Below are 23,737 nucleotides of genomic sequence, written 5' to 3' on the forward strand. Positions count from 1 at the left end.
CACAAATCAATCTCAAAGCACAGGCAGTTCTAGTAAAAAAGATAAAAAGATGTAAGGAGTTTGGTGAGTTAGCAAATGAACCCTCAGTGAACCCTGGGGGCAGCCAAGATTATTTTTAATCTGTGTTTGCATTTGGACTTGTATGAAGGTTCAAAATTCTTCCAAGGAATGACAGGAAGGGGCATATTAAAGGTAAGACACAAACAGTGTACTGTCATTACAGGAGGAGCCTTGCAAGTAACTTGTGCAAGTGATGAAGCTCCACTAAAATAAATAGGATTCTTTATATCAACATAATTGACATTAGAAAGAGGAACACAAAGACACATGTAAAAGAATTTCCACTACTGAACTGACTCATCAATGCATCCTCAGCCCCCTGAAGGAAGTTTCAAACGCAAGAACCAAGTCTGGTCTTTAACATTCTTGTATAACTTACATTTACCACTTCTAGGCAAAACGATTCATTGCACTGAGTGTAACTGACTGTGAAGGACAGCTCCAATAAACTGAGTGCTAATGAAACAAGCAATGGCCTAAGCATCTGCCTGCATGCATGTGTACATATAAAAACGGTGTGAATGTGGATGTGTACCTCTACCTCTACCTTTCTATCTGTATCTTTACAGTATTGTAAGCATATGTTGTAATTAGAGTCACTACACTGGAGTATTTTGAGTCAAATTCTGACTTCAAATATATCCATCCCTGTGGTTCCTGTAGAACTCAGTAAAATTCAGAGTAGTGCAAGCCAAATCTATGCTGTACATTTGCTGGAGTGCTCATAAACTGCACAGTATGAAAGGATTAATTCTAGTGTGACTCTGATATGACAGAACCAGATGCAAACTCTTTTTCAGCTGACATTGTTTGTAGCATGTTTTTGTCTAACAGTGCCTGCCATCATCTGGGTTAATCTATACTGTTCTGGACAAAAACAGTGAAAAAGTGACCCAGTAGGCTGCAGAGCTGGTGTTTGCCCATGGAACATGGAAATGTTCCAGTCTGGCAAGGGTACTGTTGCTACTCTATCACCACCTAACCAGTGTGTAGACACACCTGGCACCTCAGAGCGTTTAAGCTGTTAAATAATGCTGCAACTGTGTAAATAAATAATAATTTTAAAAGACTTGTTTACATGCTTATCTGATTTGCTCAGAAGGGATTTTACGACCATCGGCATAAACAAGTCTGTGCATAAAGCCAAACTCAGAGAAGTCAAACATCATTTTTTCAAATGCCTAATGTCACAGATGTTGAAGTGACTTATGAGGCATGACTCTAACTCGCTAAGATAATTTGAACCTTCTATCTTTTTTTTTTTCAGATTATGATTTTTGATATATTCAGGGGCACCAGGGAGTACATGTACAACAGCTGTGAAAGAACTTTTCTGTGACAGAACCTTCCCTCTGGGTAAGTAAAAGGGATTACTAAAGTCTCATGAAGACAAGAAGAGAGACTTCAACAGGAGAAACACTTTAACAGAAAACTCAGCTTTCAGGGTAAGCCTTCCCCAGCTTTTAAACTTTGAGCTGGCCAGAGACTACTAAGTTCTACTTACCTTAGCAGTGGATCAATCAAATTCTCTTTTACATACAGTGAATCGTAGAAGTGACTCCATTCATCTTTTATCCATGTGTTCAAATGCAATTTATTGAAGAAGAATCTAAGAAACTAATAATAAGTGGTTTATTTTAACTATGAATACTGAAGATATGGTGTACTTAAGACCACAAAAAGATAGCTGTTTCTATTACAGACACTGCTGAAGAGCTAGCTTGTATTTGAAATTATAATCATAGGTGCTCAGTATTTTTAGGTTCTTCTTAGTCGGTGCACACTCCCATGTCTTTCAGCCCTACTTTGTGAAACACCAATAGATACTAAAATATTTTAGTGGCAAAAAAATCATCTAGAGGCTACAGCATACAGATGTGTTGGTTCGTCTTTAATTTGCTTCAAACATTGTGAAAAAACAGTTTTTATTCAAGATTAATTACTACTGGAATACTCTGATTTTAGTATAATTTTACAATAGAGTTCCAGAGTTTAATATACCCAGAGTCAAGTTCTGATTACTTATTACTAGATGATCCATGGAGCCCAGAAACCTGTCAGGCCTGGCACTGCACCTGAATTACTTAAATTCTTTTCATCTCCCTGGGAACTGCGCAGGGAGAATTGCTGAAAACTATAGTAAATGTTATAGAATATATTTTCTTCTTTTATTGGAATATAATTATTTGTCATATTCTCATTAGACTAGAAGACTGAAATTTGGCACACTTATACATTGTATGGTTCTACATGCTGGAGGAATAGCAACTAACATTTGAACCTTTGTTTGCCACTGCAGTTCACCAGAAGGTCAAAAGCTTTTCTTTAAATCTTGAACTATTCAACTGGCGTTTTGAAACACTCTTGAAAAATGGCACTCAGATTCAGCCTGTATCACTTACAGCAATATAAATTCCAAATTTGAACATTAGTTCTTTCATTAAAATTCTTGGAAATGAAAGTACAAGCATCATGCTGAAACAGTCACAGTAAGAGAAAAAAGCACACTAAATAATTTTGATATCATGAGACATCCTGGGAAGCAGTGTGCAGTCATTCTGAGAAGCTTCCAGTGGAGACCTGCAGAGCTTAGTTTAGACTCAGCATCAGCCCCATCTTGAGTTGGTTTCTACAGAGCCATAAAGCTCTTTGTATTGAGTTTTTAGTTCTGCAAGACTACCAAGGAGCTTCTTAATTCAAATGCGGCTCCAGGCACAAGGTGCCTCAGAGCTCTGTGAATAATTCAGCTACAAACCATTCAGATTTGACTCAAGGTGTTTGCTGCAGATGTGCAACAGGTGTAGAAAGCCTTCTACTTGAAATCTATAGTCTTGATATGACCATTTCCAAGGAATTAACTTGTAAATTTAGCCTTATTTTCATCTATTGTGCTTTTGGTAGTCAAAAGACTAATCAATGTTGCAGACTAGAAGAATATTACCCCCTTGGATTCCCATTCTTGCCTAGAAACTACTGCTTCTCCCCAAAACTGCAGATGCTGGCTTATCAGCACATCACCCCAAAAAAGATCTTTCATCCCTAAAAGCATGACTATAAACTAAGTGTTGAATTGTCAAGAAGTTGGGTTTTTTGGTGCTGCCAGATTCCATGGAGTTTGCAAAGTATATGGTAAGGGATGCATTTCATCCCATCAGTCTTTGTCCAAGTCATTCATTGTCCTTATGGAGGATCTTCCTCTGTAGCACTTGCATATTGGATTAAATTTGTCCCGTAACATAGTAATTTGTACTTATGCAATGTATAAATAAAATGTCAGAAGTCTAGACAGAGTTCATACCCTCTACCAGAACAGAGGCACTTTATAGACACTATTTCTACCAGTCATTGTAACAAAATTTCACATCCATTATCCCAGCAGTTATGTGTGATTACAGACCCCGTGAACAGGTCCCCTGCTCCAGAACTCTTCCCACCTTACAGAAGGCCCTGACTACACAGAAAGTTTATAATAACCATGGTTTTAAACCCATCTAAACAAGTTTATAACAGAATGAATTGATCATGAGCTGATACACTTAAAATGAATCAGACCCTGAGATTTGAAGCTGGTTTCAAATTTCTAGATATTCAAAGAGCTCACAGAAGAAGCTGATGCAGAAATACTGCAGGTGGTGATTTGTAAATCCTCCAGTTTTCTTTCACTAACTTCCACTAAGTTAGACTCCTCCCACTCTGTTTCCCCCTCAGTATTCCTCTTTATAACTAGCCCACCCTAAGAAGCTTCATTCAATTTTCTACTTCAGTGGCATGTGAGACTACACCTCTGAATTGTTTCAGCTCTCCCTGACTCTCTGGCTCCTAAACATGTGCTGTAACTATCTTTTACAAAGTACAACTCAACTGCCACTTCCAAGATGAAGAGATGAAACAATAAAAAAGGCTCACAGTGATTTCTATCTGTTGTATTTAACAGCTGGCTGTTACCTCTTTGAGGCCTCCTACTGCAACACCAGTCCTGTACTGGTTATTAACATTTCTCCCTGTATTAAGACAAATGCGTAATCATGTGATTGACACATCTATGATGTACTCCTGGGGTACAGAGAATGGTTAGCTGTGTCATCAGATATCAATACTGTGACGTATTCTTTTGTACTGTTTTAGTCACAGTCCCCAAAGCACTGCTACAAGAAGTATATGCCACAATATGCATCATACTAGAGAATACTTGGAATGCAGCCCCGGAATGGTCATCGAGGCACTGCAGGGATTGCAAATGGCAATGCAGGATGACTGGACATCCTTTCTGACCAGAGCGTGTCTGAACCAAAAGTCCACAGTCTTAGTTTTGATAATCCCTATCACAGATGGTGAATGTTGGCAGAATAAGAGCCACGAAGCCATAGCACATTTCTTTTTTTTTTTTTTTTTAACAACAGAAACTTCTGTGTTTTGTGAACTGAATTGCTAGAACAAATCCCTTATATTTCTATTTGGTCTTTGGCCACATGTGACACAGGTGGCAAACCAAGTATCAGTGGCTGTTGCTTTTATAGCAGCAAAATGGGGCATCTCAGATTTCTATTTGGATTCTCTCAGCATCTGTCTCTTGAGAGAAGCCACTGGACAGACATTTTGGTAACAGCATTATTCTGCTTGCTCTTCTATCTTGAATGTTCCAAAAGTTTCACTACTCACAGAGCATGGTAACCAAGTTTCATTTCCCTTTTAGAAGTGGTGGAATTACACCACAGGGAATTATGAAATGAACTGTACCCATTTTTACTACTTTAATGTACTCTGGCTGTAGTAGGACACGTGTGTATAATTAAAGACTGGTTTTAATGCATTTTTCAGGTGGGCTGAATTAATACCTTGCTTTTGAGAATTTGAACATACCCTGCTAATATTCTTAATGCATTTTTACACAGTGGGATTGTACAGATTTCTGAAAAACAAATAAAAGGTGGGAAGTTTCCTCATTTGGTAATATCTTTACATCCATGTAAGCATTTGCAGAGCTGAAATGCTTATATTCACAATATATGCTCTTGACTCTTGATTTAAGGAAGTAACTGCAAGAAACAGCAGGTTCTGTTTCTCTCTATATATCAGCCACTTCCAGAGAACACTGTTACTGACCCAGCCAGGGCTGGTTTTACCTCCCATACACCATAAGGCTGATCTTGTCCTACTATTCCTACCTCATCATAATAGCTATTACAATGCCCAATTCTTATAGTGATATTCCTTTGAAGATCTCAGAAGTTCATTAGAACAGCTGTTAGAAGCAATCAGAACATGAAACAAAACAAAACAGGTTCTTAAATGCTAGAAACAAAACACTATGTATTTTGCATATTTTACAAGGCTATTAAGAAATTATAAAGCTATTTTCAGCTTCATATTGAATTTTTATTTCAATAGCATATTTTCTTTAATACACAAATCCTTAAATTTTAAAATAAATATAGAACAACAACATGTATGAGTAATAGAACACAAAAATAGGCTTGAGCTAGCAATGCATGGCTACTAAAGTTAGAAAATTGGATTTTATCCTATGGCTCTGTAATTATACAACCATAAAGAATTTTTGCATGTATTTTTAATATTACAAAATAAGAGCTTGTGATTTTCTGTTCAAGCAGATGAACATGTGTAAGTGAGGCAGCATTACTAGTCTGTCTGGATATTCTGCCTAAATGAACATATTTGAACTTGCATCAGACATAGGGAAACACTGCAACTTTGAGTTGAATGGATTCTGTCACACAGTCTTGTAAGAGAAAGGTCTTAAATCTCACACAGTTGATCACATTCACCTGAAGACTACTCCTTTGAGTAAGGTTCATCTGTGTGATTACGAAAATTCCATTCAGCCTGTGACGCACTGAATTTATTTTTTAATTACAGTAAATCTATCCTAGGTAAGTATATGTGAAAATTTTTTTAGTTATCTTAACTGAATGACACAATAGTCATCAGGCAAAATCTACAGGTCAGCATCCTGAAGGAGAATCTCAGATTTCTGATAACTTTTGTTGCTAAGGCTGCAGATCTGCCTTCTGCTGTTTTTGTCTCTGTTGCTGGGGGGACCAAATGCTGCTTCTAAATCCTCTGCTGCAGGTGCATTAATATCATGAACCATCACTTTGGAGACAAAGAACCTCTTCTAATGCAAGAGAAGAAAAACTAGGTACCATGGTGATGAAGATCTGATAAGATACTTAAGCAAAGTTACATCTAAAGGAAGAAAAAGCAGGTGCATACCATTGGAAAACGCAGCACTTTCCTATCAGAAGAGTTATTCCAGACAAGGAAAGAGAAATTATCTAAACTGGAACATCAGGGCACTGATGCTTAAGCCATATAAAGATAGGTGAATGGAATCAACAAGGGATAACTGGCAGAAGTGGGAAAATTGTGTTGCTAGCTGAACGAGCTCAAGATGCACCCAATCCAGTGGCTCGTGCCTAAGATGTTTACCAAAGAAGGGGCTGGGAGGGCATTTTAGACAGAGTGATTTGTCTGTCTACCAGATTATGATAATTCTTCCAGCCACTTCTCTGTTCTTTCTGATAGTTAATGAAATATATAATTTTTGTCTCTGAATGGAATTAATAAAAACCATTCCACACTAAGTCCATCTAAAACCAGACAACCTAACCTGCTCTCTCCCTACATCCTGCAAAGCAACTGTACTCGTTAAAGAGACACTGGCATCCACATGAACATTCAGAGTAATCACTACAAGGATAAACCTTAACCTTTTGACTATTAATTACTAAAATTTGCCTGTCTCTTTAATTCCATATTTGTTATTCAAACAGCGTGTTCAGACTATGCTTTGAAACATCTGGATGATCAAAGGTTACAGATGCTGTGTCACCAGTAATTTAATTTTTAGCCCATTTTCCTGGGAAAACAGGGCTTATGAGAAAGCATTGCCACTCAGTTTATCCCTCTGCCCCTCTTTACAACATAGCTTTTAGGATAATTAGCACTTTCAACCATTTTGAAAGAGAAGCAGAAGATATTTATATTGCTACAGATTTCATGAAAATTAGCAAACAAATAGTGGAGTGAACCCCAAATTCGTGACTCCAGAAAAGGAAAGGCAGGCAGAACTTTGTTGTCCCGCTTTCTATTTGGCAGCAGTTGTTTTGACAATTGCATGTTGTACTGGGGCAATAATAGCTCCAAGTAAGCCATTGTTTTTTGGAAAGGAGAAAAAGTGATGGAAGCACAATAGGCTTGACAATGAAAGTGGTAGTGGGTTGTTCGGAGGGAAAAAGAACACTGATCAGCAGGAACTGCAGGTTTCAATGCAGATTCATTGTGTATGGAAAAAACTTCTGCCTACAGCCAAGGAAGGAATGTGAGCAGAGGCAAGAGTAAGTGTGCAAGTTGGAGGGACAATTGCAAATCACATGAAGTGTAAATCGTGTGATTATTCTACCTTCTCAGATTATATAAAGTATATTTTAAATTGATCTTTGACTGAATATAAGAATCACCCCTTAAGTATAGAAATTTAAGGCGTTTGTGATAACAAAATACTAATTTAATTTCTGAATTTTAACAGCAAATAACACTAATTTCTCAATTTAAGATATTCTCAAAATTGAGAAAAGTCATCTGATTACTCAAACAAAATGAAGAGATAATTATTTTTTAAAATGTTTTGTACTTTCTTACCTTTTGCATTTTTGCAGTGTCTAAGGACTTCACAATTCTGCTGAAGTGCTGAAGACCAAGCTCTTCTAGTTGAAAAGTAGCCAGATAACAGATAACTATCAAAAGATACATACATTTAAAATGCAGCAGGCAATTCTAATAAACCTATACTCAGCATACTCTGGGGTTTAGACTGTCACTTTAATTTTAACAGTTTTGATAGTGATTTTTTTCAACATGCTCTATTTTTAATGTTTTCAGAGAGGATGGCTCTTATTATTCTGTTCCAAATCCACAGTTTATTATACATAACAACATCATACATAACAAAAATTTTAAACATAAAATTTCGTATTTATTTTACCGTTTTTCCCAAGTGACCACTTTGCCTAAAATGTTGTAATCTTTGGTTTTTTTTCTTGGAAATAAAATCAGGTTTTTAAATTGGGAAATTCCAAACCTCATTCTTGCACCCCTCTCTGACAAGTACACAGTTTGATGATCTTTGAGTTCTTTTCTAACCTAAATGATTTATGATTCTGTTCTATGATACAGAAAGAGGCACAGTCAGTACTGTGAAATTTTTGCAGACCTGTAAAGTTCATGGGCTTCTGTATCAGCCTGCATTTGTTCACTCAGGCTTCACTTGCACTGCAGTGTTTTAGCTGCCACCAAACAGTAAGGGTAAAATCAGTAAATTCTGACCAATGTGCTGCAGCCAGCTGAGTGTATTGTCAGGCTTCAATCTCATGTGCTTTAGTATAGCAACATATTTAAGCAGTCTTAGCAGAATATACATTTATCTCCTACAAGCTTTATTAAATTCAAATCTGCTCACACATAGCAACAGCCTTTATAAGCAGCTTTGATCATTTAAGTGTCATTGCAGCTTGGCAAAGGGAATCACAAGCAGCTTAAAAAAATGTAAGCCAATGACCTTAAACTCTCAACTTGTTGATAAAGGAAAATTTTCTGGGGCCTCCCCTCTGCCTATGATTAATGGAGGCTTTTGAGTGGACCAGTCCTGACAATCCAATTATAGCAACACTCAGTTTAAAGATATAATTTATGTGCCCCAGACAATGAAAAACATGGTCCTGGAGAAATGGAGACAATGAAGCATTACCATTTAGAATAAACTCAATACACTAATAATTTTTTCCTTGACAGTTTAGGTTTCCTTCTGTTTGTTGTTTGATTTAGATTTCTGTACTTTTCCAGATTGTGACAGAAGCAACCAGAATTGCCATTAAAAAATTGTAGCTTTTAAAACATAAAATGTAGATATATCTATATGTTTCCTGTAATTTTCCAACACTTTGAATTGACTTTCCAATATACCCACAAAGCATCTGAACATATCTGACTTAGAGGAGCAATGCCAGTGTGATTTGTGATTCCAGCTTATTTAGGGACTTAATAAATCAGCTTCAGAATGTGTGTATTAAATGCATAACATAAAAATATTTTTTAAATTTAATTTTAATGCACTTCCCAATGTCTGAAATAACTTTGGGAGTAGTAACTACCCTAATTAACTAGCTCATAGTATCAGATGCAGCTGTATTGGAACTGATTTTAACCAAGTAACTAACATTAGGAAACCAGTTGACTTCACTCGTGGAGACAGACAGAAGTCTGTTTATGTCATTGTGACAGTCAGGAATGAAGATACCCATGTATGGACAGAAACATCTGCCTATGGTGAGATGTGCTGTTCCTCAGCAGACAGAGCTTTGTTAGAGTTTTGTGTCTGAATGGCAGAGGTAATAGGTTGCATAGAAGAGAATAAAGGGAAATCAGTGAAGAACATTTTTTAAAGGGATGGTTAAATGTCTAAGATGCTTCTTCCAGCCAGTGATGCTTTTTCCACCTGCATCTTACCTGACTTTCTTAGGTAAAATTCCAGTTAACACCTGTAGGCATCCAGACTAAATAACAATTTCAAGTTTTAGACTTTACATTGTAAGGACATTGGAAAATGTCCTGTATTTCATACTGCACTAGGCACAATGACAATGCTCAGAATGTAATATAATACTAAGATCTGTGCTAGTAAAAAGATATTTTTTAAAGTTTTGTGGTAAACACATTTGGTGTTGTAAAAACAACTCACCTATGTAGAGATTACGCTCAGGAATCAGGCAGTATCTCCCATCCTCAGCATAAAAGGCATTGACTACAACATCCAATAAGGATTTATATTCTGTGCATCCTGCTAGTGTATCCAATACAAATTTTTCTTCTGTCATCTTAAGAGTCTATAGATACACAAAATTAATAATGATTAATGTATTCTGGAAAGAAAATGTTTGTTGTGTACAAAAAGTACAATAATTTTGAAGTAAGTTGAAAACAGGAATAATGAACAGCAGTGCCCTTGGTAGGGCTGATGCTCTTCTAATGCTGTCAAATATGGGCAGTCCCAGCAAACTAATGGCCCTTGTTAAGGAAAATGTGACCTTCCCCAGTGTTAAATGTTCAGTTTATCTGCTGACATACACAGTGAGTTAAAGCCCTTGACGTGTGAATGTCAGCAGTTAATGCAAGAAAATCTGAAGTCTCTGAGCTATGAGCAATGGTTAACTTAGGCAACTGTATGAGAAAGTTTCAGCAAAAGTTTGGTTTTCCCATAGGAAACCTGTCCTTTGTCAGCGAAGTCTGTGCTACTTAGGGAGACTAAACTGAGGGGAGAAGCTGAACAGGGATTATGGACAAGACTCTTAATTGTTCCTGAAACCTAAGTTTGGAGAATATGACTAATTTAAACAACTTGTGAGTGCCAGGATTCTTTTTAACGCAGACTGTTTCTTATCCAGCTATGCTCTAGGTCTCTTATAACATTCATGCAATACCACAAGAGAACATGAGAATCAGATGCTCACTGAACGCCTTTTGCATCCTACCACGTAATCCCTTTAAAAAGTTTGAAAGCTCCTGAACTTTACAAAGAGTTTCAGTCATAATAAATAATCTGTGGAATATCTGTTACTGTATGAGATAAACTTCTAGTATGAACCACCTTTAAACAGTGCAATAAAATCTGAGGCCCAGAACAGTTTATTACATGAATTGAAAAAGGGCAGCCATGCAATGACAAAATGACAAACAATAATGATCCTTTGATTTAAGGAGGTTAGACAAGAAGTCAAGAAGAAAGCTAAGTGCCTCTTCTGAAAACACATAGTCCACATTTGATATAAGATCTCTCCCACAGCTCTGAAATGTGGGAACAATTGAACTGCAATAATATATCAGATGAGAGGTTCACCTTGCCTAGGAGGCTCTCTGCTACCCTCTTGATCACTTTATTTCCCTAATGTGATTCATTTTTAGTTTAAGGGTATTATTAGAGGCTGCTGGATGGAACTGTGTGAGTTTTCTGATGTATGACACTATACAGGTCTTCGAGACCGAGCACATACCAGGCAAAACTTTAAAGTTACAGTTCTAATATTTAAATGTAAAAAATAATGGAGAAGTATTCAAAGTGTTATTTTCTCAGGTTGTCCTTCAGAGCAAGCATAAGTTTTTTCACTACTCCTGCTCAAAAGCCAGGTTTTATTCCTTCCAATTTGTGCATATCACCAGAAAAAAAACAGAGGAAAGAGACTGAATGCATCTGAAAATTTTCCAAAACCAAAAAAAACCACTGATGGGAAGCACTTGCTAAGCACTGAGAATTCTTGTGAGGCACAAGTCCATTCCAAATAAACCTTTTATGGATGAAGATTTATGGAAGTTCTTTCGTAAAACTAACAAAGAAAATCCAGAAATCTAAGCCCCCCCTAAATGATCAAATATACATATCCCAAATTTGATATGAGATATCGAAGAATTCACCACAAAAGGCAAAAGCAAACCTAAATAACTGAACTATAAAAGTGAGAGAGGATGCACTCCCAGTAGAAGTAGGATTGTGACATTTTTAATCTAAAATAGTTGGTCTCCTTGAGCAAACGCTCTTGTTCATGAACATATCAATCTGCAGAAAACAGCAGATCTGGAAATAAACAGAAAGTCCATAGTAAAACTGGTCAAGCTCATTGGAAACAAGCCCAAATAGAAACTCTCACAATTATCTCTGCTAGAAAGCTAGAATTTAAATTGTTTTCAAGATCTTTATTAGATTAGAATCTTTGCATTTGCCTTCTGTGTACTTTGATATGTCATACATGTATAAAGTGCTGCAGCAAACCTGTGCTTTTCAAAGGGACTTTGGAGAAATGGCCAAAAGTAGATAAACAGATGATACCACCAGTGCCCAAATCATATCTCCCATACAGTAGAGACTGCAGCATAAAAATACAATGGCATATTCACATTTATTCTACTTTTACTGCTCTGAGTTGACAAATCAGTCACAAGCTAAGTGTTAGAATAAACACAGAAGTAAGTGCTTACTCTTGCTTACTCCTTGAGCAAGAAAGTCCATAACCACTCCATGGCCTCAAGCCAAGCAACAAGGGTACAGGAAAGGCAGCCTGGAGACAGCTCTGCCCCAGAACATCAGTACTGATTGGTAATTCTGTCGACTACAGGCCAAAAAGTCTTACCATGAAATATAATCAGTCAAATATGCTTTCAACCACAAAAGGTACTGAATGTTCTCTTCCTACATGTAAAAATTGAGAATAGTTAAGCAGCCTGCAGCTGTGTCATCTGAGGAAGTGATCTCATCAAAACTCATAACCAACTAAACAAGACTGGGAAGGAGGAGTACTTGGATAGGAAATCTCAAAGGTGAGCCAGTTGTTGGTTAAGCCCTGTGGATAATCTAGTGAGTCAAAAACTGAGCCAGTGCTTTAAACCAGTTAGGATACTCTTTGCATAGAAAGTGCATTGTGTCCTCCACAAATTTCTTCAGGGATATTTAGAATTTATCTGTATATCTGAAATAATAACTGCTTTGGGAAAGGAATATGTTGGGTTGGTGCAATTTCTGGCACTAATTCCTAAATGTATTCTTTCTGTGTGGCTTTATGCTGCAATTTATGTCAGTGAGATGTATTTCAGAGTGGGACAAATGATCCTGAAACAGTACAATATGACAGATTGTATGTTTATAGCACCTGTTGCATGAGGTTTTCAAAACACTTTACTAACATTAATTGCATTTAATGAGATTCTTTTTGGCTACTATTACTCTCTAAATGCAGGAACTATGGCATGGAGCAGGTAAGAGATTTGCCCCAGGCAGCACTAAGTCATTGGTGCCAGCAAGAATAAATAAATGCTTATTTGTGAGCCTTTGATCTGTCCATCAGAGCAACTTCTTACCTTTTCAGGTATACTTTAACTCACGTATTTCTCTGAAACAACCAGCAGGTAGCTGTGTTTGCAAATATGTGTGAGCCTTTCAGCATGAGGAAGGCCAGATAATTTACAGGTCAAAGTAACACATGCAGCAATCATCTTCTGGTGCACTTAATATTGAAAATATTCAAAGACAAAACACATCTTTAATAGATACAAATATCTGACTGTGTTCTCTCTATGGCATTGCATTTAATCTTTTTCTGATTAATAAGTGTTTAAGTTGTAAAAAAAAAAAAAAAAGATTCTGCCTGAAATTATCGTTCAGGATAATGGGAAAAAGATGTGATTGTCTACTTATGTGCTGATTGGTGTTATCTCCCCCTTTTGAGAAATCCCTAATGCCCTTAGCCTGCTTCCACGGATATATTTTCCCTGCTCTCTGACACATACCTGTAGCTGTGAACACCTCAAGTTTCCTCAAGGAGAGAAGAGACTGTGTAAGAAGGTTTGTGTACACAACCAACTTCCAGCATGGGTTAGTACAAGAAATAGCACAAATTAAATGGAAAAGTATCTGCAAAATGAAAGCTTTGCCACCATGGTTGTATCATAATAAGGCTGGTTAGAAAAGGATGGGCGAGGAGAGAAAGAAAAGCTCTTGATTCTGGAGAGAAAGAGAGAAAGAAACATCAGTCATGCTCTCTGTTTGAAACTTCTAAGGCTAAGGATACAGTTTGAGGTGAAACAAACATTTTAGAAAGAAGACAATATTTGCTGAAAAGATAAAATAGCTTTCACCTCCTGAGAGAACCACGTAATAGTATGTAGTGAACCTCTCTACTTCTAGGCAGAATATGCACATTTTGCAGATACAGTCTGATCAGTTTATACTGCTTCAGATATCAGTGCTAGTCCTCTCCAAGTGTTTAATCAAAATGCTGTGGAAAAGAAAAAAAATATTCCTATTGACTTCATCGGGTTTTGAATCACTCACCAGTCTTCTTTCCATTTGAAGTCAGTAAAAATGCTTCCAATAATTTCAGTGGGGGAAAAAACTCCTTGGATCTTAGAATATAACTAGGATCCTGCTTCTACTATTCACAGTAGAATTTTCATCTTCAGGAGACAACACTGACCAGTGCTGTACCAAGAGGTACCATTAACATTATTTCCCCTTGTAGTTAATATTAAATCACATGAGCAGAGCACTGCAGAAAACTCAGATTCCATCCTTGCCTTAGGAAGATCCTAATCTGCATTTATGTCAGTAACTAATAATACAAATTAGACTTCTATAATTTAGTAGGATTTTTTTTTTCACCACACCTATCATTCTTGCCTTACATTATCTTCATATTTAAAACTAAATCTGTGACTTTTGACATTTGGGGATTTTACTCTGAGTAAAATCAGTTGAGTGGGCATGTGTGAGACACAGCTGAACCAGCACAAATGAGAACTATGAAGAGTTGTGCCAAATTACACCATGTTCTTGTGAAATGAAAAGCTTATAAACAGGCTCATCTTGCTATCAACATGGGAGGGATAAAGGAGCAAAACAGTGAATTTGGGGTGGCAGTTTTGATTTTACAGAACTAAGCTTTTCAGTAGCTGAGATGTAGAAAGGTCAATGTGATGGCTCTGATCCTGCAACTCTAATTGAAGCAAATAATTCCACTGCAAATAGAGTGAGTTATTTGCATAGAGAAAGGCACAAACATTGCATGGTAACTCCCGTGTTAAATCTGTCTCCTGTTATGGTAACAAAAGCTTGATCCTAACAGTCACGTGGAAGAACAATACCTGGGATGCTTCAGTTAATTACAAAACTTAATCTTCTTTCAAAATAAGCAGATGCAGTCCATTTCTAAAAAACAGTCTGATAAAACGATATCTTTATGTACAACATATACTGGATGAAACATCACTCTGGATATGGATCATTTTTTATAGATTTAATTGAAGAATGCTTAATAAAAAGATGGGAGTTTAGTACACAAGAATGAAGATATTATCTGGAGGGCATCAGTCTGATAAAAGGAGTATTAAAATGCATTTAGGATGATAAACAAAAAGTAATCTGGCTATTCAAATGAAGAACAACAGAAACAGAGATGTAAATTTGAATGTGAACACCAATAATTTCAGGATCTGAGATAAACTTAGGAATTACTTTAAGTTAAATGTGTTATTCAGGATAATTCAAATTGAATTCTGTTTTAATAGCAAAAACATTTAACTGGACTTATTAGTTTTTAGGAGGTTTGAGGGAATAACATGATTCTTCATGATTGAAGGTGAGGGCTTGTTTGTTGCAACTAGGAATCATCCATCATGTTGCTAATGAACCTATGTTCTTATTGAAAATATTTGCAGTCAAAAACAAGTCCAATATTATGTTATAAACATCATAAATTACAATACAGCAAACACAAAGATGGTAAATAACTGGATTACAACTCAAAGTGTAGTTTTCTTCCCGGAAGAAAATCAAGTCTGATCATTCGCTGAGAACAACAAACAGAAATTCTTTTTATGATGTAAAGTTCACATATAGCAGAAATAAAATGTAAGGAGTTTAACATAGAATCGCCACTAGACTGATTTTGATCATAACACTCTAATTAGAGGAAACTGTGTTATTCATCTTACTCTATTCAATAATTACAAATCCTTCCATATTTCATTTGTTTTTCTCTAAAAACAGGAGGCTAATAATCAGTGAGTTTTCCTACCTAACTCCACTTTTATGTAGAAGCCTGAACTAGGAATTGGAAGATAGGAACTGAGATTGGAACATGTCTTTCTTTCTTGCTTTCTGAGTGGCCTTGCAGAGATAATGTTCTCCCTTGACACATTGGTTTTAAACACTATTAACTACCTGCCACTCAGCAATTCTTTTATACATTTCCATCATACTAAAAGAACATTTTATCTTTAGATGTACAGTGGTTCAGACTGACCTGAACTACTGCCAGAGTAATGGTTTACTGCTCTTTAAAATTCACTTTCTGTTCCTTTAGCACTAATTTTCTGATTTCCTATTTGTATATTGAATCACTGGGTGGTGGCAAAGAGCAATGAGTGAAAAAGAAAAATGTATCCCAACAGTTATTTGATATGGTGTCTGCTTGATCTACCTCACTTACATAAATGCAGGGCAAGATGGGTGATTTTGCAAAGCAGTACACGGGGATTAGACACGCAGCCGTCGTTTCTGTAAATGGAGTGTGTAAAGCTAAATCCTACATACAGCCAGGAAAAAACATACCTCTTGACAGCAGTATCTAATGCCATCATTCCTCTGTAAATAAAGACAGCAAACTACTTATCTCATGTACACCAACATATGTACAGGGTAATGCTTCTGACTTCAGACAGGCTCTCCAGAATATACCCAGAAGCAGAGTGTATGCCCAAATGTTTGCAGGAGAGGTTTCTGTCTCAAAGCTTGAGACAAGATTTCCTACAGTGAGAATATGTGCAGGCGGGACACTGAACAGAATTACAAAGATGCATTCAGAAATAAAAATAATAATAATCAAGAGGCCGCTTCTGCTTCTCTTGAAGTTAATGGATACCCCCCCATGTTATTCAAGAGCAGTAAGACCAGAGTAACTCACATGGCCTGATACATGTAACTGATTTCTGACAGAAAGTTGTCAATTTTCAGGGTTTTAACTGACTATTTGGAAATATTAAGCAGTTTCAAATCAAATGCAGGGAAACAGCTAGGAATGTATTTTCAAAGTGGCACACAGGGGTCAGCAGTGCCTTACAAATTTGGCCATATGGTTTTCTTATGAAAATCCGTGCACATTTTGCCAAGTAAAAAACATCCATTTGCATGTGTTTAGTGTGAATTTACACTGTAGCAGTGAACTCCCCTGAAAATTCTGTGTGCCCTGACTGTGCCTAGCCCAGGGCAAGCAGAGCTTTCACTACAGTACAGGATGAGCCTGGGACAAGCTGTGCTGGGTCAGTCTGGGAGCTCACACTGACAGAAGAGAGCCTGTCTCACCTACCTGCTCTGTCATATCTGCCTCTTGTGGGCTGCAGCTTGCAGAGAGATATTTCTTACTCCATTTAGGAACAGTAGAGACTGGAACTGAATGTGCAAGAACTTTGAGATGAGTGGAACAAGACCAAAGAGCAAGCAGGACTTGCTGCACAGTGACAATAGCAATGGAATCAACCACTTGAAGAGATGGAACTGGGACAGGTTAAATAGAGACCTGAGCAAGCAAACCTGAGGGTAAGAGAAAGGACAGGGATAGAAAGATGACAGAGCTTGGAACAGAACTCAGTTTACCTTTTGCTTCCATCCCCCCAATATTTGGCTAGCAGAGTATTCCAAACCTCTACAGAACAGCCATTGTGCACTGCCAAAATATAAAAATTTCTACACAGTCTTAATGGAAGAGCAAAATGTATTATTTCACACAATCATGTATTTTGGCTTTTGTTTTACTTATATCCCTAACCTTACATACATCTAGAAGTAAAAAAAGAAAATCTTGCTGAAGGGTGACTATGCAAAGCTCTGGATTGTGTCACCTTTCAACAAAGACCAATTGTATTAGTTAATAAAAGATCTAATATCAATATCTACAAGTTCCTTCTTACTGTCATTTGCAAAGCAAGCATATTTTCACCCTAGGGCTTCAACCCATTGTATTTTATGCCTCTTTCTTTTTTTACATATTTATGTTGTACAGTCCTTCATTTTAAAATATATTTGCTTTCCTACTTTCACTTCTCTTCCTGTGCCTCCCTTGAACAGCCATTTTTACTGCCTTAATTTGCAAGGATTCCCACAAGAATGGTCTTATGCCGCTGGTAGATGGATGACAGGGATATTTGGATCAAGACAGATTGTGCCTTCCAGACTCACTCCCTTAGGACTACATCCAGCTTCCTTTCATAACATATTCACATTTATCATGTACACAAATAAGAAGCCTACACTTCGGTGGAGGATGCTGGCCTCTCTCTGTGACACTTCCTTCTTGTTGCTGTCAGCTCAATTTCAACAATGTGAAGACAAAACTTCAGCACTCTTATGCTATTTCTTTCCTCATTTATTGGTACTATTGCCACCCTGCTTGTCAGTCAAGCTCATAACCTCAGAGGTCATTTTTCACACAGATTACTCCCCAGGATATCATAACCAGTTTACGTGCACATCTTCTTCACTCTTTTTGAGCAGTAGGTTTCAAGTAGTATTCTCCTATTGCTTCAGAGCTAAAAATCTAAGGTAGTGTCTCAAAATATTCTATTTTATTCCAATAAACATCTCTTTCCTGAGTATAACTAACCCAGTCTTTAGTGAATCAACCATCTGTAATGCTATTGTTAAGTTTGTTCTGATAGTCCATTGATTTGACCCACTTACTCCACCTACCATCTCACAGTTGATTCTAGCACACAGAACTGAAGCTGCCTGTCAAGACGCTTCACAACTCAGTTCCATTCTGCCTATAATTTCTTACTTTTTACTGATGTCATCTCCCATTTCTGATCAGCCAAGGATGGCCATCTCCTCAGTTCATTTATTAGATTTCCAAAGAAGTAATTTTGTTTACTTTCAATCATACATACATTTATATTGCTCTTAAAACCTACTTTATTCTGACAAAGGTTTTGCTCTGCAAAATGTCATTTGCTCCTTGCTGTTCAGGTGAGAATGTGTGGCTGTCAGAGGCACTTATTTCCAGGATCTGCCACTTAACAAGACTGGCATCACAGTGGCTCCTACAGCCCCTGCTAGTGGAGTACTGAACTCCCTTGAACATATTTTGGAATGACTGTGTGTACTGTGTTTTTATTTGAGGGAAATAATCTAGCCCAAAATTGTTGGTTTCACCAGGAAAAAAACCAGAAAGCTAGACAATAGGCTAAGGAGCATATTTTATGTGGAATATCAACAGGTTATCAAAGAACTAAACAAGACACTTCAGATATTGCATTAAATGGACACAAAGACTATTAAAGATCCAAATACAATAAAGATCTGCAGTATGAATGAAACATACACTGTTGACAGTGACTGGAACCCGATTGCACTTTTAGGGGACGAAAAACCACTAACCAATTAGAAAAGTCTAACAGAACAGAAGATAGCAACTTGTAGAAAAGTCTGATATACTGCATATCTAATCAGTAAATAAATAAACATAGAGCTGCGTCTTGCAATTATTTAGATTTGTGCTCTTGGAATCTGACCCTCCTATTTTTGTCTGGTCAGTACACACCACGAGCTTTGCTATTTGTCAGGCTGCTGGCATGGGGTGTACAGGCACGGGCCAAGTCTGTGATTTAGAGTGATGGCATCATTCAGGATACAAACTGAAGGAAGTTTCTGCATGGGTCAGTTCATACTGGCTAATTGGTAAGTGGTCAAGCCTGGAAATCATGTGTACAAAAATGCTGCAATATTTTCAGGATCATATGCCTATTATGAAACAGAAAAGAAAGAAGTGAATTTTTCATGATGAATTATAATCACCCATTTGGTACTGAAATAAAGATGAATTTTATATAAACACATATATTACTTTTTACTTTCTTGGATTATTATTACTATTATGTAGTAAGCGATCTGAAACTATCCCAGAGATTTTGGCCTTAACTTTGGCATCAGCTATCCTCCTTTTTCTTCCCCTTTTAAAAGGATTTTTAATGAAAATTTAGATTCATGTTTCTGTAACGGAGTTACTGCTTCTTTTGTCTTTGTATCACCTTTCCTGGACTGAGAAGAACAATGATCTGAAGATTCATTTTTACAAGTGTTTACTTTGGCAGCAGTGGTAGCTGAATTTACCTGCTCTCAGCCCAGTGAAAAAAGGATTATTTTGAAACTGGATCAGTTCCCTGATGTAATTCAGCATATGAATGCACAAAGGGTTATGGCAGTACTACAAGGCAGGAAGGCAGAGGCAGAAACTAGGGGTCTGAGTGAAAACTGTTTAAGAAAGCAAGAACCCAAGGAATGTGTATAGAGCCACTGCCTCAGCCTCTGGTTTTCACATCACACCTCCATAATTTTATATTCTTGTACTCATTTGTGTTTATGCAAAATCAATGCAACAGACCATCTAACAGGAACAGAAATGGTTTAGACCTTATTGTCAGAAGTGGAAATGAGTACTGGAGCTACATGGCAGTGTGGAATCAGAGCTCCAACAATGTCATTTGATAACATATGGCAGTCTAAACAATATCACTGCCTTCCCTTAGTGATTTTCTAAAGCTGATTCAATCCAGAAGCTGCCTCAGCACAAGTCAGGGCGACACTGGGGATAAAGAGATGGGAAGAGGTGACAGACCATGGTCAGGAAAGGATGGGAACTGCTCCAGCCACTATAGCTACATACTGGCAAATCGTGGTCTGGTTACTTGCAGTATTTGATTAGAATCAGGGAGTTGATTTACTGCCACTTTCCTTCTATGCCACTGTTCTGATGGTCACTTATGTCCTCAGTGCAAGAGTACCTGATCCTGTGAGTCAGCTTCTGAACTGCATTCGTACATACAAATGGGTGGGGTTGTCAGAAACTTCTGTGTGGAAGGAAGAAAGGAATAAGAAACTACAGAACAGCTTAGTCAGAAGTGGAACAGAAGTTTTCTCTATCACTGTCAGATCCATTTTAGAAGGTTGTTACCTTCCTGTTTTTTGTTTTTATCCAAGCAGTTTTTTAACCATTCTGATCTTTACTGCCTTATTTTTTGGTGGTAACTGTAAGAAATTTGGACTTTACTCATGAATGAAAAATGTCACTGTAAGAAAAATCAATGAAAGTTACAACAACATGTTAGAAAAGAGACATCTTTATATTTTAAATCACATAGTAAAACAAAGTAAGCTATGTAAGATGAACTGACACTTAATATACCTGCAACATCACAGCTGATTCATTCAAGAAATCCTCCACGTTCTGATTTTCAGGGTTAAACTTGTCAAGCTGTTGCACTATTACTGCAATAAGTTCTCTATATCTGACCATCTTCACCATGGAGAATCCTATAAATACAGAAAACCTTTAATTTTTCATGCCCCCTTCAGTTGTGGCATAATGTATGTTGATAGGCTCATACAGAAGATACTGCAGTAACATAGAAGAGAACATTTAGGTCAAGCTTTCAAAATCACAGTTACTCAGAACAGCTAACAGGAGAAAGGAAAATACAGTACAAACATCAATAAAATAAAATACATATTTCTTACATATTTCAACAAAATTACATATTTCTTATTCTGTAAAAATCTTAAAATATCTTTAGGATGATACCTAAATGGTTAGGTATTTGACAAAAGTAACCTGTGCCAGGCTATTTGACAAAATATAACTAAAGGTAATACTAGAGAAAAGTATGAATTTTTGCCTATGTGCCATACAGGTCCTATTTAACACACTATTCTTTCCAGTGAGATGCAACAGAAAGCAAAATTTTAGTCTTAAATCTCATCACATATTGCTGTTAAAACCTAATTTTCCAAAACAAGAGAACAGGATGAGAGAGGAATTATAAGGAAGCAATGAGACAGTGTTGGTCAGTAACTGGGCCACAGTCACATCAGTTCTCTGGGTCACTGTCAAGGTTTCTGAAGGCTCAGCAGGTGGGTGCTTGTTATATTTGATGCTTTGTTTGTGAAATGACTGCATTCTGTCCATCTCAAATGATGTCTTACTCGTATGTCTGAGAATTTGTAGGAGTGGTTACCTTGATTTTAATGTTCACATGGCAAGAACTACAATGCATTTGTTCCTACTCGTGCACATGTGGTGGTGTATGAAAGACAAATGATAGCAATGATCAGGCCTGAAAGTCATTAATCTGGTTTAGCAATGGGAAAAAAAAAATGAGCACAAAAGTAATTTTCAGTGGTGAAAATAAAATAAGTTTTTGAAAATAGCTCTTGTATTTTATATATCATCATATTTTGATGCCAGAAAAGAATGCTTGATCAAGATGATTAATTCCCACTGTGGTAAAGATAATTAATTTCTTGCTTTAAAATGATATCATAACATTTCCAGATACAGTGGTTCTGTACTCTGCCTTTCAGCATTACCATACTCAATAAAAACTGCCTAAATAGCACTTCTAAAGTGCTGAAAAAAGAGTTTGTCTGTGATTATGTTCAATACAGGCATTCAGTTACTTGGTATGATCAACACAAAATGTCCAATTAAAAAAAATAGTCCCTCAAAACAGGGCTGGAACATGACAAGGGATGGCAAATACATAAAGAGGCACTACTGTTTCTCTGTCACAGGGGAGTTGCTGTTTCTCCACTCCTCTGAGAATCATTTGTTTCTCAGGTAAGAACCTGCCAAGCTTCTTACACTCACAAGGGATTCTGGATGAGCGAGAGAGAAATACCTCTGTACTTCAGGCTGAATCGTAATTCAGGCTCCAACAGATCTACCAGCAACAAATATTTTTTCTTCTGGCACAGCAGAAAGAAATTTGAGCTCTCATGCTCTGTACACGCTGATAGTCACTCCTCCCCCCCAAATAACAACAATTGAAACCAAAAACTGGAATACAAAAACTAAGATGTAGTAATGCTTTGAGATCTCTTGACATACACGAGTTCTTAACAGAATTTCACTTGCATTTAAACATGCTGCTATTACTATTGTCAATGTTTTAAAACATACACATTGGGAATAAAATGCTTTTGGTATGACATGCACCCTTGTTTCCACACAGTCGTTTAGGAGAATACTCTAATTGCTATGTATAAAAATTATATAAATTTATACGGGGTATAAAATGGCAGAAATTTTCTTTCATCATCAGCTGTAGATTTCAGTTAAAGGGAGGTGAGAACCTGATTTACCCTTTTCTTACAATGGAGCTTGGAGATATTTTGAAAGCAATTACATAGGATAAGATTATCCACAATTGTAGGGACTGGTTTCAATGACCTGAAAGATTCCTTCAGGTTTTACATTCGCTCCTACGCTCCTGGCCTAGAAAGACTGCGATTGCATTTCCTCTGATGAAAGCTGTCTTTAAAAAGAGCTGAACTAAGCCTCCCTGCAAAATTCAGTCAGATCAAGCAGCTACTGCTCAAAATGGAATGAGGTGTTTCTCAGCTGTGTGCTAGAAACAGGGCCACTAATCCAGGGTACGACTGTCCCGATGGTTTTCATACAGGGTACAGTTGCCCAGTGTTTACATCCTGACATTCTCATTTACTCTGGACTTCTCTGCATTGCTGAGTGTCACTCAGAGCAGTTCTGGGCACGGGGCCTCTTTTTAGCACATCCTTCCCTTAAGGAAGCAAGGCATCAGATGGAAAATGTTCACCCTGAGTATCTATAGTCCGGATCTTCATTTCAATTTGCATGAATGTCAGTGTTTTGCGTACTTATTGAAGGTGGTTTACTTGACATGACATGGCATTTTTAAACTATTGGCTTGTAGCACTTAACAATTAAATATTCATTGTACAAACCTTTTACAAATAAGTTGCATATTTACAAGGTGGGTTAACAAACGGACACCAAGGTTTCCTACTCATCCAAAATCTCAGATAGCAAAGCAACCCCCTCCACAGAGTAACACAGTCCCCATTGATCTTTTCTATTGCATTTATGAAAACATAATAAAAATGAACACTGAAAGAGGGCAGGTTTAGATTAGATATTAGGGAGAAACTCTTTAATGTGAGGGTGGTGAGGGCACTAGCACAGGCTGCCCAGAGAAGCTGTGGCTGCTCCATCCCTGGAAGTGTCCAAGGCCAGGCTAAATGGGGCTTGGA

General features: G+C 37.2%; 1 protein-coding gene across 6 annotated transcripts in view; it reads right to left on the reverse strand.

Annotated features, from left to right (window-relative positions):
• Nucleotides 1-23,737, reverse strand: part of CFAP99 (cilia and flagella associated protein 99) — a 54,783-nt gene that overhangs the window by 30,446 nt on the left and 600 nt on the right. For 3 of the 6 annotated variants that reach the window (XR_010430266.1, XM_064653393.1, XM_064653396.1), the window contains exons 2-5: nucleotides 20,856-20,983; nucleotides 9,818-9,962; nucleotides 7,723-7,817; nucleotides 1,565-1,677 (exon numbers count right to left, since the gene is read on the reverse strand). Coding sequence is in view for 5 of the 6 variants with exons in the window: in XM_064653393.1 (XP_064509463.1) it covers nucleotides 1,565-1,677; nucleotides 7,723-7,817; nucleotides 9,818-9,962; nucleotides 20,856-20,983 (481 nt within the window). In the remaining variant the exon portion in view is untranslated. Of the gene's footprint in view, nucleotides 1-1,564; nucleotides 1,678-7,722; nucleotides 7,818-9,817; nucleotides 9,963-20,855; nucleotides 20,984-22,810; nucleotides 22,829-23,737 lie in introns of all 6 variants that reach the window. The other 3 variants (XM_064653397.1, XM_064653395.1, XM_064653394.1) reach the window with 3 other exon arrangements.

The sequence above is a fragment of the Pseudopipra pipra genome, chromosome 4 (assembly GCF_036250125.1).
Source record: "Pseudopipra pipra isolate bDixPip1 chromosome 4, bDixPip1.hap1, whole genome shotgun sequence".
NCBI lineage: Eukaryota > Metazoa > Chordata > Aves > Passeriformes > Pipridae > Pseudopipra > Pseudopipra pipra.